Source organism: Mauremys mutica, chromosome 1 (assembly GCF_020497125.1).
Source record: "Mauremys mutica isolate MM-2020 ecotype Southern chromosome 1, ASM2049712v1, whole genome shotgun sequence".
NCBI lineage: Eukaryota > Metazoa > Chordata > Testudines > Geoemydidae > Mauremys > Mauremys mutica.
This window is the reverse complement of record NC_059072.1, coordinates 165,450,975-165,465,494: the sequence shown is the minus strand read 5'-3', so window position 1 is coordinate 165,465,494 and position 14,520 is coordinate 165,450,975. Positions and strand designations below refer to the sequence as shown.

Here is a 14,520-nt window from a genome sequence, read left to right as displayed (position 1 = left end):
TGTGCTATTTATTTCTTCTTACTGTGTAGACTTTACATTTATTAGGATCGAATAGCCACTTGTTCCCCGCAGCCCCTGCTATTTAATCTCTCCAGGTTACATGTTCTTCTGCTTCATGGTTTGCTTCTGTGTCATCTGCTTATTTAATTATTTTGAACATATACCAAAGAAATACATTAAGTAGTCACACTGATTGAAAGACTTGTGTAGTTTGTTTATCTAGTTAGATTTTGTTAGTTCAGTTAATTGCCTTGCTAAACAAGAAAGTGTGTGTGTGTGTGTGGGGGGGGGGGGGGGCTGTTCCAAACATAAGGGAGAAGAAATATGGTGAGAGCCACAAAGCCAAGAGTGTCAAAGGGGCAGTAAAGCAGGAGAATTAGAAAAAGCCTGGAGGAATAGAGGGATATGATAGCAGAGATGCAAGCAGGGCCAAGAATATGTGGTGCCTCAAAAGGTGAAGACTCAGAGCTCAGATTTGATGTGATTACATGCAAAAAGTAATTTACAGAATTCAGAGGTCAGTGGTAGTCATGGAAAGAGCAGAATGGCAGGAGAGAAATAAAAGTAAAAGAACGAATGAGGAAAAAACACTCTATAAATAACAGATGTAAACAAATAGTTCCAAAGAAATTCCCCTCCAAAAGATGTAGGAAGACAAAATGGGTCTGAATTTAGGAAGATATCGTTTCCCAGGTAAGTTTTACTTAAGTGAAAGATGACTTTATTTGTATCTTCTAATCTAATGGACTGATTTATTATTTATACTTACTTCTATTAAGTGCCTATCTCCATCTGTAGTCATTTTTACATAACTCCAATACACAGTGCAGAGGTTAAAATTGCAACTTACATAATGAGCTACTTGTATTATATCATAATACTTGCCCTCCATAATAATAATGATTAAGCTTACGTGTAATTCCCCTGTAGCCTTGAAATGCACACACTCTCTCTCCTCTCCACAAAAAGAGTTTGGTAACAGGCCCCGAGTGTTAACGAACAGGGTTAGATTAATTTCTATGGAGCAATTGTGCCATCCCCTGATTATTTAAGGTAACTACACATATATATTCTTTCACACTATTGCCTTGGGCCAGTGGTTCTCAACCACAGGCCCAAGGCCCCCTGAGGGGCATGAGCAGGTTTCCGGGGATTTACCAAGCTGGCATTAGACTTGCTGGGGCCCCAGGCAGTTGCCCTGCTTGCTACCCCCTAACGCTGGCCCTGTCTTTTATATGCAGAAAAACACTTTTTGTGGCACAGGTGGGCCATGGAGTTTTTACAACATGTGTGTGTGTGGCGGGGGGAGGGGGGTCTCAGAAAGAAAAAGGTTGAGAACCCCTGCCTTAGGCTATATTTCATGTATTCCATGTATATAAATGTATTATAGATCTGATGATAAGTGTGTGGCTTCTTTTTACAGAAAGATCAGGAGTACTTGTAGCACCTTAGAGACTAACAAATTTATTTGAGCATAAGCTTTCATGGGCTACAGCCCACTTCTTCGCTGTAGCCCACGAAAGCTTATGCTCAAATAAATTAATTAGTCTCTACGGTGCTACAAGTACTCCTGTTCTTTTTGCGGATACAGACTAACACGGCTGCTACTCTGAAACCTTCTTTTTACAGCATATTCATTTGTTGCATCTGATCATTGTATTTATCTGCTCTTTTGTTATTTGTGTACTTTAATTGCTTTTGCAAACAATAGACTATACATATATTATTATTTAAAATGAAGGGTCTGCTTATAAACATTGTGCTTCACTCAGACTAAGTGAACAATGTTTCCTTGAGTTTATTAGCATGATCTTTGGCCACAAACTTGAAAACCCATATGTACTTAACTTTACTACTGTGAATAGTTCCACTGATATCAACAAGACTACTTGCAGTAGTAAAGTTAAGCCCATACATAAGTGTTTGCTGGACCAGGCCTTTAATTCTCATTAATATGTTAATTAATACCTGTTGCTAATATTTCACTGCCTTAAAGTAGAATTGTTAAATCTTCAGACTGAGGCCACTTTTCCTTTACTAACAATGGGGCTTTGAATTGATTCCAGAGATCGTAAATACATTGCAAGATTATGCTGTTCTGTACGCTTCCAAGATATTTGAAGATTTACACTCAAATAAAGGACCAAATAGTATTACATATCATGAGAGAAGACAATAGTTTCAAAGCAATTGCTACTGAATTATTGCATAAATATGATTTTTATTTTTATAAAGTATTTATTACATAACAATATATGTATTGCAACTTTTGTGTAAATGTAAATGTCTCAAAATACTTTTCATAGCCAGTTACATTGTATAGCCTTGATACTGCACATTTTTAGGAAACTGCATAATTTCATTTAGTTGGTTGAGTAGTCCCATTGACTTCAGTGGAACTACAGTTGTGACTAAAATTACACAATTCCTTAAGTGTTTGCAGGATCCATGTTCTATATGTGAAGAGGTGAAAAAGTTACAGGGTTACAATATATTTTCATATATTTATAGTCCTCTCTCAGGCAAGAGGTTATGAAGCATCACAATAAAGAAAGTAGATACACCGCTACCCCGAAATAACGCGGGGCAGGGCTGCAGCGGTGATTTAAAGAGCCTGGGGCTCCCGCCGCGGGGAGCCCCAAGGCCCTTTAAGTCGCCAGTGGAGCCCCGCTGCCACAGCTCCAGGGTAGTGGTGGAAGGGCTCCGGCCGCTGCTGGGAGCCTGGGCCCTTTAAATCACCAGCCCAGCCCCGCTGCCGCAGCTCCGGGGTAGTGGTAGCAGGGCTCCAGCGGTGACTTAAAGGGCCTGGGGCTCCCTGCAGCAGCCGGAGCCCCAGACCCTTTAAAATGCAGCCTGAGCCCCGCTGCTGGAGCCCCGGGGTAGCGGCAGCGGGGTTCCAGCGGTGATGTAAAAGGCCCTGGGCTCCCCGCAGCAGCTGGAGCCCTGGACCCTTTAAGTCACCACTGGAGCCCCGCTGCTACCGCGCTATATGCGAACCCGTGTTATATCAGGTCACGTTATAGTGGGGTAGCGGTGTATCTCCACTCCCAGGGCCAAACAAGACAGATGCAGTCTGACTTAAATAAACATAATGAATGGTTGAGTTCTATCTGCAGCTCCTTTTTCCCCATTGCAATCTTTGTTTAACTTGATTGCAGCACTTGAAAATGGAACAGCTATTTTTTCTTACTACTTACTAATAAAAGAGTTGTAAAATATGCATGGTGAACAAAGGATAATAAATAATTTCAATATTACATGATGTAAAGCATCTTTAAACCTGTCGGACACATGCATATGTGCACAGATATGTAAGTACACTACAGACACATCACCTAGCCATACTACACATGCTATTTGTACCCTGCCCTCCCCGCTTTTTAAAACGCCGGTCTTTTCCCCAAGCTGTCAATCCGAAAAGTTCTCCTTCACTGCTGGGTTTCAAAGAGAGTTAAAATACATTTCCCTGTTTTTCTCCCCACCAAACGGTCTTACGTCTGCGCTAACTCCGCACGCACATGTGCATATGCACACATCACATTCCCGTGCGGACACACTAGGTGCACGGGCTTAGACACACCATGCGGACTCCACACACGGGGGCGCCTACACCACGTGTGCACAGGACTCCCGTGCACCCACGCCGCGCGCAGACAGCCCGAGTGCGGAGCCCTTTGCTTTACCCGCGCCGCAAGCCCGCCCCGCTGTGCCAGGCTCGGTAGCCAGGGGGGGGCGGGTCTCTGGCGGGAGGGGGCGGTGTCAGCAGGCGGCAGCGGCGTCCCCTGGAGCTGGTCCCGGGTTCCTCCCGGGCGGTGTGGGGTAGCGGCGGCGGCGGCGTGGCCTGCGGGGCGGCTGGGACACATGGGGGACGCGCTGGACGAGCCTTGGTGGGAGCCGCAGCCCGGAACACACAGTAGCAGCGACAGCAGTAACCCAGGTACCTGCTCGCGGCGGGGGGAGCTTGCTCCTCCCTTTGCTGGGCTCACAGCAGCAGCCCCTTCACTGGACTCCCCCTCCTCCTCCTCCTCCTTTCATTTCTTCCCTTTCCTCGTCTCCCTCATCTCCCTTCCTCTCTCACACAGACCCACTCCTCCTTTCCTCTCCGCGTGCCCCCTGGCTCCTTCCTTCTCTCCAGCGGCCCTTCCTTCCTCCCTCCCATCTCCCCTCCCCTCCCCTCCTCTCCAGCGTTGGGTGCAAACATTTCAAGTTTGCTTGTAAACAAAATGTCCAGTCTACATTCCTCTTCCGCAGGAGGAGTTATAAACATTAAACAGAAATTGGCACTGAAATAGACAATTTATATTTAAATAAAGATGGGGGAGAGGAACGGGATGCTTTGAGGTTAGAGCTTAACTGGTCCCTGGCTTTATTAAGCGTATAAAGTGTATTCTCTTCTGATTTGGGACTTCTGGGTATTGGCAGGGCTGTGTACTGTGCATTGATGATACTTAGGTTTCTAAAAAGCTTTTGAAACGTGGCATTTATAAAACCTTTGGAGGTAAACACGTGCAGCAGCTGGTGGGACTGGTCACTGTTTATCACTAGTGTCATGTATCTCAGAAGGATAGGAACTGAATTCTCAGCTCTTCCCTCAACCACGTTATTTGGCTGATGCTCTACAACTGTTTTGCCTGATGATAATAATTATTAATATATAACTCTTATAGTGCTTTTTCATCAGTAGATCTCAAAGCACTTTAGAAAGGATATCTATTAAGGTATTAGGCTGCTGCCAAACTGTTCCAGTTAACATTGATGAATTAAAAAAAAAAAAAAGGTCTACACTGCATAGTAAATCTGGGTCTGCTAAACGAGTGGGCTTGGACCTGTCCCATAGTGGGACTCAGACCCATGCATCTTGGCAGGTTTGCAGGCCTGCGTCCTAAGAGGTTTCTGGCATAAGCCAGAAGGATTTGTGTGTGAAGAGTATGGGGTTTGGTCCTAAACCTGAGTATTAGCGTGGTCTAGTTATGGTACAAATATAAGTGAATTGGAGGACCTACCTAAAATATGGTTAAATTCTGTCTACGACTGGTTCTCAACCAGAGGTACGGGTACCCTTGCGGGTACGCGGAGGTCTTCCAGGGGGTACATCAGCTCATCTAGATTTGTCTAGGTTTACAACAGGCTGCATAAAAAGCACTAGCGGACAGTACAAACTAAAATTTCATACAGACAATGACTTATTTATAGTGCTCTATATACTACACGCTGAAATGCAAGTACAATATTTATATTCCAATTGATTTATTTTATTATTATAAGGTAAAAATGAGAAAGTAAGCAATTTTTTCACTGATAGTATGCTGTAACACTTTTGTATGTTTATATCTGATTTTGTAAGCAAGTAATTTTGAAATGAGATGTAATTTGGGGGTATGCAAGAGAAATCAGACTCCTGAAAGGGGTACAGTAGTTTGGAAAGGTTGAGAGCCACTGGTCTATGCTACAAACTTTAACTGTGTTGCAACTGTTTTAGGTGACAGCTGTGTCATAGCAGGGTCCTCTGAGTTGGTTGTACTGAGGGAACATTAGGGGTTCATAGGGAGGCCTTAGTAGTTGAGAGTGTTAAGTGAAATCCTGTGATATGATATCTGTATGGTTGGATGGAGTGCTTTGTTTTTGTGAGAGCATCTTGTAATTATTTTATTGTGACATTTTAGATTTTACAATGATTTATTTTTAAACTTTGAGGGTGTACCTGTGGTTCGAGGCACCAGAGAAATACTTCGTGAAATCCTCTAGGGACTTCAGTTTTGCTATCTATTTTATGTGGAAGGTGCTCGATACTATGGTGATGGGCAGAAGTATAAAACCCTAAAATAAATAAAACATAGAATACGTTTATGTCACAGCCCTGTCCCCGTGCTGGATGCACAGTAGTGTTTGGATCCACATGCTGGGTTCATGTGCATTAAGTTCTCCTGGGCATTAGGAGGCTCTTTCTTTGGCCCCTAGGCTCACTGCCTGGGCATTGATTCTCTGTCTGATACCCTCTTCTTAAATTGGACTGTGCAGCCTAGCTGCCTTAGCCCCAGGACCAGTGCTTCTCTCCCCTGTAGATTAAGCACATCCTTTTCAGAGCTCCACTCTAGTGTGTGTCATGGTTACTGGGTTAGCTGCACTACTGTCCCTTCTTGGGGGTCTCTCTGAGTGCATCCCACAGATATCAGGCTGGAGTGGAATTCCACAACTCACCCACTCTCAGACCCCAGGACCTGGGTTACACCCCCCTGGTAACTAACCCCAAGTGAGCAGATCCAGCTGCCGATGGACCCTGCCAGAGTTTCCCTTTGGGAGCTGCTGACAGCAGTTGACGAAGTGACTCAAAACTGCCGCTTCAAAACAAAGTTTTGTTTATTCATTTCTCAAAAGCACAAAGTATTTAGACCAAAGTGTAACAACAGTAAAAGGGCTACGTGCAAAGGTGGTGTTTATACCTTTATAAGTTCCCCTCAGCTCAGTTAACTTCATCGCTTGCCATGAGTATCAGCTTGTCTTGCTCACAGCATCTGTATCTCTGTGTGTCTCAAGGTACGTCTACACTACGGGACTATTCCGAATTTGCATAAACCGGTTTTGTAAAACAGATTGTATAAAATCGAGTGCGCGCGGCCACACTAAACACATTAAATCGGTGGTTTGTGTCCACGGTCCGAGGCTAGCATCGACTTCTGGAGTGTTGCACTGTGGGTAGCTATTCCGTAGCTATCCCATAGTTCCCACAGCCTCCCCCGCCCCTTGGAATTTCCGGGTTGAGATCCCAGTGCTTGATGGGTCAAAAATCATTGTCGCGGGTGGTTCTGGGTAAATGTCGTCAGTCACTCCTTCCTCTGGGAAAGCAACGGCAGACAAGCATTTCGCAGCTTTTTTCCCTGGATTGCCCTGGCAGATACCATAGCATGGCAATCATGGAGCCTGTTTTGCCTTTTGTGACTGTCACCATATGTGTACTAGATGCCACTCACAGAGGCGATTCAGCAGCGCTACACAGAAGCATGCTTTTGCTTTTGCATGACAGCAGAGATGGTTACTAGCCATATTGCACTATCTACCATACCATAAATTGGTAATAAGGTGATCGTGGCTACCAGTCCTTTTGCACTGTACCATTTGCTGCTGTCATAAGTGCCCCTAGCTGAGATCAGCCAGGGGCGCAAAAGCCAAAATTGGGAATGACTCCCTGAGTCAATCCTTCCTTTTTGGTATCTAAAAATAGAATCAGTCCTGCCTAGAATATGGGCAAGTGTACTAGAGAACCACTGTATATCATAACCAGATAGCACAGCTGCTCTGTGTCAGATCCTGCAGAAATTATGAGCTGTATGCTATTCACAGGGGGTGCTCCTGCAGCAACCCCACCTGTTCATTCTGTTCTTCCCCCAGCCTTCCTGGGCTACCATAGCATTGTCCCCCCACTTGTGTGATGACACAGTGACTTGTTAGTGAGAAATGAGTGGAAGGCAGCCTCCAGCTGCTATGATAGTCCAGACAGGACATTAAGCAGTGTGTAGGAGAGGAGCCCAGCATCCCACTGCTAGTCCAGGGGCAACTGAATCTTTTCTTTACACATGAAGGGTGGGGGGTGATGGAGCTCAGCCCCCTGTTGCTATGATGAAGATGGTTACCAGCCATATTGCACCATCTACCAGGAAAAATTAGGGGCAGGCACCCTTGATCGACCTAACGGATGCTAGTCTGCATGGTTACCAGTCCTTTTGCACTGCCCCATGTGCCAATAGGCTGATGATGACAATGGATATCAGTCTTATTGCACCATCAGCCACCCATGGCAGGGGGGGAGCAAGGATGTTGGTGTTGAGTGCTGCAGCATTGTGTCTATCTGCAGCATTCAGTAAAGATAGGGTGACATGTAAAAGAGTCAACAGAGGATTGTTTTCCCTTTCACTTCTGGGGCTGGGTGGGGGGGTGCGTAGATTGCCGAGCTATGCCCTGACCCACCGCGGACACTGTGTTTGACCCTAGAAGCATTTGGAGCTCAGCCAAGAATGCAAATACTTTTCGGAGACTGCAGGAACTGTGGGATAGCTTGAGTCCTCCAGTCCATAAGCGTCCATTTGATTCTTTGGCTTTCCGTTATGCTTGTCACGCAGCAGTGTGCTGAGCCCCTGCTATGGCATCTGTCTGGAGATTTTTTAAAAATGATTTTGAATTTTGTCTTCTGTAACGGAGCGCTGATAGAACAGATTTGCCTGCCCTTACTGCGATCACATCCGCATGGTCCATGCGGGAGCTCTTTCTTTATTTTGATTTTTAACTGCATCACCACATGTGCTGATCGGAGCTCCACGCTGGGCAAACAGGAAATATTCAAAAGTTCGCGGGGCTTTTCCTGTCTACCTGGCCACTGCATCCGAGTTCAGATTGCTGTCCAGAGCGGTCAGTGGTGCACTGTGGGATACCGCCCGGAGGCCAATACCGTCAATCTGCGGCCACACTAACCCTAATCCGATATGGTAATACCGATATTAGCGCTACTCCTCTCGTTAGGGAGGTGTACAGAAACCGGTTTAAAGTGCCCTTTATACCGATATAAATGGCCTCTCAGTGTGGATGGGTGTGGCGTTAAATCGGTTTTACGCTTCTAAAACCGGTTTAAACGCCTAGTGTAGACCAGGCCTCAGTCACACTGTCAGTCTTTTCACTGTCACATCCTGGCCAGCCTCTCAGTTTACCCTCTAAGCTGCCTCCCTTTTCTAGGGTCTTTAGTTTTTTTGCCTCCTTTGATCCCAGGCTTGGGGAGGATGCCCCATTCTATCCTGGACGGAGGCAACCATTGTTATCTTACCTCCTTTGAAGTTGGGTACATCAGAGCTATCTTGTCTGTGTCATTGTTTTACCTTTCCTGGATTTCTGAACAATCCCCCTTTTCCAGCCTCCTTTGATTCAACTGTATGCATCCAGGAAGTGTTAATAATGCTAAACTGAACAGGGAAACAGAGTCACGTATAATATTTATAAAAATATAATACAGACATTTTCTCATTTTGTCACAGTGAGTACTGTGTACAGTTTAATTGTTCAGGGACACGTGGATGAAGCCAATAGGACACAGACTTTGCAGAGGGATTTCTTAAATTAATGACTCTTTATTTGAGACAGCACAAGAAATATACAGATCCATGTAAAATAAGAAACACCTCTATGCCATTCCCTGCTTAAGTTTACTCACCACTCTTTAGCATTCTTTGGGATTTGGTCATTGTCCTTTCAGGCTTCCAAATCCCCTCTCCTGGGCTTCTCTGCTCCTCTACACATTTCTCTTGGTGAGAGAGAGAGCTGGTCCTTTTATAACTTCTAGTCTTCTTTCCATGTGAACCTCCCGGTCATCCTCCAGGTCCCCCTCATGTCATCTGATGCTTGGTTACCACCCAACTGGAGTCCAGATTTGAAAAACTGGTTTATTGCAGCTTTGGCCACAGTCTTTGGCATAACCATTGCTCAGCTAGAGTAGGGGCAGGACCTATTCAGTTCTGTTTGTGGTTCTTAAAGACCATATCAGTCAGAGGCAGGCACTCAGGCGCTGCTCCCTCTCTCCTTAACATAAGAAGTGTGATGTACGAATACATACAAAAGGTGGTCAAACAGCCTAAATATACAAAGAGTTCATAACATGAAACTGGAATTCATAAATTGTATGTGGATAAGTCCCCCAAATTGTCTTATAAAAATGATGGGCCATAAATCTTATTGGAATAAGTCATAAAGTCTTTTCTTGCAAGAGTGAGGTGTGGTATAAACCGATGTCAAGTGGATGATGTTTCAAAAATTGCCAATTTTGTGCCACTCTGTGGATGGTAACATCCTGAATTATTGGTGCAGGGCCACATATACTTGTAATGGATTGCATTACTGTAGTAAAAGAGTGTTCCACTCTAATAATACTCTCAATGCTCTCAGGGCCAGCGCAACCCATTAGGCGACCTAAGCGGTCGCCTAGGCCACTAACATTTGGGGGGTGGCGACCGGACCTTCTGCCGCCTCTGTCAGGGGCGGGACATTCCATTGCCTAGGGCGGCAAAAAAGCTGGCGGCGCTCCTGAGTGCTCTTATCCTGTAAGGCTTTGAATTCCAAGTGCTGAATTTCAGACTGTTTTTCACTTCTGTGTTGTATCTCTCAGTAATAAAATGTTCTGTTAACATTAAAGCTGCCTTGTATCCAGCTCTCTGTGACTTGCTGAATACAGATTATTATTATTTTTAATAATACTACATGTTCATGTTTGGCAAGGTAAAGTGAGGTGGACTCTTGTTGACTAGACATTTGATGTTGGAAGCGAGCAGCAAAAATGAAACAAAACACTTCTGAAATTCAATATGGTGAATTCACAGGCTTGTGAAAAGGGCTGTAAGCACTGACCCGCAGTGCATGCTTTTCCTCTTCCCCTCTCCCTAGCAATACATTGGGCTTGTGCCCATTGTTTTTAGCCCTGAGGCTAATTGCTCCATGCTGTGCCAGTAGTTATTGCAGAATATTCATCCAAAAATAAAATGTGGTTGGTCCAACTGGAAATGTAAGTGTAATGACATAAAATGTGGAGCTCAAGAAGCAGTGTTCTTTTTTTACTGAGAACATTACATAAAAGAGCACTGAAGGATCTGAGTACCTAAGCATCTTTTCCCATCATTTAATCCACATAATATGATGATACCTGCATACAGCCAGCTACAGTAATTATTTTACAGTCCATTAAATAATTACATTTTCAGATAGCATGTTTGAGTATTACTGTGCAAGATGGTGTTGGTCACATCATATAAGCAGCTTTTTAGGTTGTGCACGTCCTGGAAGGTGGTGGATCTGGGCTCCATGGCAGTCTGACCTAATCAGAGCCCAGTAATGTTAAGTGGTAACAAAAACTTGCAGTGAACAAATTGGCATGTGGTATATAGTTGCATCATCATTCTTAGCTCCATTTATGCTGAATTCACCATCAATTATCCTGTGGATAGGACTCTGAAGTAAGAATTTTTTGAAACCTGCCAACCACAAACACATAAATACTTGGTTTCTCGAACACACAGGATAACAACTGTATGATGGTTACTGAAGTAAAGTCCCAAAGTGTGCTCTAGCAAATCGAATTTAAAGCATGAGTATGGAGGAAGTTATATGGTAGATACATAGGAGCCCCTTTTCTCTCAAAATCTCTGTGATATTATTGTGGTATTGTACTTGATTCCCTCTTTATTTGGAGATCTCTATATAATTTTGTTCTCTGTGGTGTGCATTAGTAGCAGTGGGAACAGGTAGGTGATTACTGTACAGATCACATAATCTGCAGTCTACATCCTGTATCTGTGCTCCTGTCGTCAGGGTCCCTCTATGGAGCCAGTTGCTGCCACATGCAAGTACTTAGTTTGATACAAGTGACCATTAAGTTAAGAAGCTGTTACAGAATTTTCCCTTATTTTAATTCACTTCTTTATTCTCTGCATAGGATAGATGAAAAGTCTAGTGTTCAGTTTAGACTGAATAAGATGGACAACATAAAATGCTTTTACATCGTTTGACATGTAGGAGGAAATCAATCAGAATTTACAGTGTGAGATGCATACATTTAAAATATCCTGACAACTTCGGGATTAAAAAAATAAAATGCTATTTTCTTGTCTAACTTTATTATTCAGATTTTTTAAAAAGCGCTTTTCCTAAAGCTGAAGGCGCTTATCAGAATAATATTTAAGATATAACACCAGTATACATTGACCAGCCCATCTACACCAACTCCAATGCACAAAATATAAGTCAACCTATGGGATAAGCTTCTTTTTCCAACCAATGCATTCCTTGATAGCCTCCCCCCTGCGGCGTGTTCTGTACCTTAGCAAAATTTTAAGTTAGAAGAAAACACCCATTAAAACAAAGGGTAAGTTTGAAACAGATTTTCAAATTCACCTAAGAGGGATAAAAACCACAAAATATATATCCAAGCAGGTAATATGGGAGTTGTCATTTGTGTATTTTTGGCTACACCATTAGAATGATTTATTATGTCAGCTCCTCTTTCATGATTATATCCTCACAACTGTTGAAGAAAAAAACAAATTTAATATTTTGGTAATAGTTCTCACTTTTTTGCGGTGTGAATATATATGCTGTTTGTAAGTGATTAATTATGCAATGATTTTTAAGGCTGGAAGGGACCATTATGATAATCTAGCCTGAAGAACCACACCCAATAATTTCTGCATCAAGCCCATAACTTCTATAATCGGAGATTGGGGTTCTAATTTAAAGCAGTGAGTTGGTGTGCTTGCTTCACAGCCAATTACTGCATTGTGGAATATCAAAAAGAATGTTCAGTGTAATATCTCCTCCCCCACATCATCATGATGTAACTTTAAAACATCATGTTACTAACACTTAAAAAATATATGGTAGTGATATTGCATGGAGTTGGGGTGTGTGTGTGTGTGGAAGAGTTGATAAGGGACATTCAACAGCCTTTTGAGGTTAAATTAGTACAGGTGAGAGATTCTGGCTTGACAGCCATGGAGATTGAAGTCCTTTCTCTGTACAACAGGAGGAGCACCAGCAGCAATGGTGCAAGCTCCATTCATTGCCTACAACCAATGTGCCACAACCCTCTGAGTTGAAGGGACCACCTCCAGGAGCAGGGGTGGTCCTATGTTGTTCAGGGATTCTTTCTGTCCCCTTCCTGTCTGTGACCAGGTCTCTCCATATTTATTCCTCATACTTTCCTTGTCCCCCTCAACTCCATCAGGTTGCGGTGACTGACTCTACCAGTTGCTTGTGTGCTTCCTTTGGTCAATGCTACATGGACCAGGATGCCAGGGGGTGGAGATGAATTGCAGTATCCCAAGAAGGGAGCAGGGCCAGGAAGTTTAATTTCGGTAGTGGCTCACCAGCACTAGAATTGTGTGGAGAACTGGAGGTGGTACTGTAGCTGGTGGGTTTGGGGCCTAGTCTCATAATGTAAGGTGCAGACTAGCATTGTCAAATTAGAAGTTAGTTCAATTGGAATTTTCATTTGCCAAGCCTGTTCAGGTTTTGGCCTCTCTATGGAGACTGGGAATGATGGTGCTAAATAGTGTCAGTCATAAGAACGGCCATACTGGGTCAGACCAGTGGTCCATCTATCCCAGTATCCTGTCTTCTGACAGCAGCCAGTGCCAGATGCTTCAAAGGGAATGAACAGAACAGGGCAACACCAAGTGATCACTCCTCTGGTCATTCAGTCTCAGCATCTGAGAGTCAGAGGCCTAGGGACAACTAGCGCATAAGGTTGCATCCTGGGCCATCTTGGCTAATAGCCATTGATGGACGTATCCTCCATGAATTTGTCTAATGCTTTTTAATCCATTTATAGTTTTTGCTTTCACAACATCCCCTTCAGCAAGTGCTACAGCCAGTCAGCACTCACTGGGAGTAGAATCTAGCTGGTGACCTAGATGTGAAAGACATGCTGATCTTATGACTTACCAGTCTCCTTCTGATAAGTTTCTAATATGAGTTAGGGGGTCTGCTGAAAATGAAGCCTGACTGGAGACATTTATCCAGAATTGCTCTGATGAAATTTATAACATAATATATAATCAAATTGATAACTTTTTTTATAAGTAATCTCTGCTGTGTTTCTTGATGGTGTAATTATTTAGAAACCATTATTTATAATACACATTAAGGCCCAGTGCTGCAAGGTGCTGGGTGTCTCATGGGGGATTATGAGCACCCTTTCCTCCCAAAGACTTCTTTGGGATGTGAGAGTTCAACACCTTGCAGCCTCTGGCCCTAATAGCCTACACTTTATCTTTCAGATAGATGTAAGTTTGGTAAATGAAATAATTAGAAGGAAGCCTACAGGTTTCTTCTTATATCTGAGGAAACTAGTTCTTGACTACTTCCTGTAAGTTTATCACAAAATACACCTTGTAGGGAGAATTTTGAATACATTTCTCACTAGATTGACTCTTTAATATTTAAGTACTGAGGGGGGATTTCTGATCAGTTGTTTAGAGCCATACATATTGCAGTCACACATTTGCAGAGATTGCCACAACTGTGCTTGTATGATGTGTTGCCATAATGTCTTTGCTTAAAGCAATTTAAAGTTCTAGCTATGAAGTTAAAAAATAGTGTTGGTTGGGTGCCAGGATCTTAGTTTTGCCTGGAGCAGAACAGTCCTGAGCCTCGTTGTGGTCACCACTGACTTTCACTTAATTTGGGAATTAGAAATTCACTCTCGCTGCAAAAAGATCCATGTTAGCCTAATTTCAAAACTGCAGCTGTCCCACAAATCACATTTAGTAGGACCATTGGAATGAGTTCTCTAGAGGGGAAAAGAATGGGGGAGATAATGACAAGAGGAAGTCAAAGCCATCTGTAGCACAAAACCCTATGAATTGGTCAGTGTTACAGGGTACACAACATTATACTCTCCAATAGCAGCGTTTTGTTTTTCATTTTAGACAAATAGCATCAATATTTTCAATGCACTCTTCTATAGTATTTGTTCACCTTTTCATGATGACCGTT

At 43.4% G+C, this 14,520-nt stretch overlaps 1 protein-coding gene across 2 annotated transcripts in view; it reads left to right on the top strand.

The window, feature by feature from the left end:
* The first annotated feature begins 3,736 nt into the window (after positions 1-3,736).
* The window catches only part of CMSS1 (cms1 ribosomal small subunit homolog), a 403,104-nt gene continuing 392,320 nt past the window's right edge, over positions 3,737-14,520 (top strand). Inside the window, exon 1 of one of the 2 annotated variants that reach the window (XM_045001740.1) lies at positions 3,737-3,937. In XM_045001740.1, coding sequence (XP_044857675.1) covers positions 3,862-3,937 — 76 coding nt within the window. In that variant the 5' untranslated portion in view covers positions 3,737-3,861. The remainder of the gene's footprint in view (positions 3,938-14,520) is intronic. The other variant, XM_045001741.1, reaches the window with a different exon arrangement.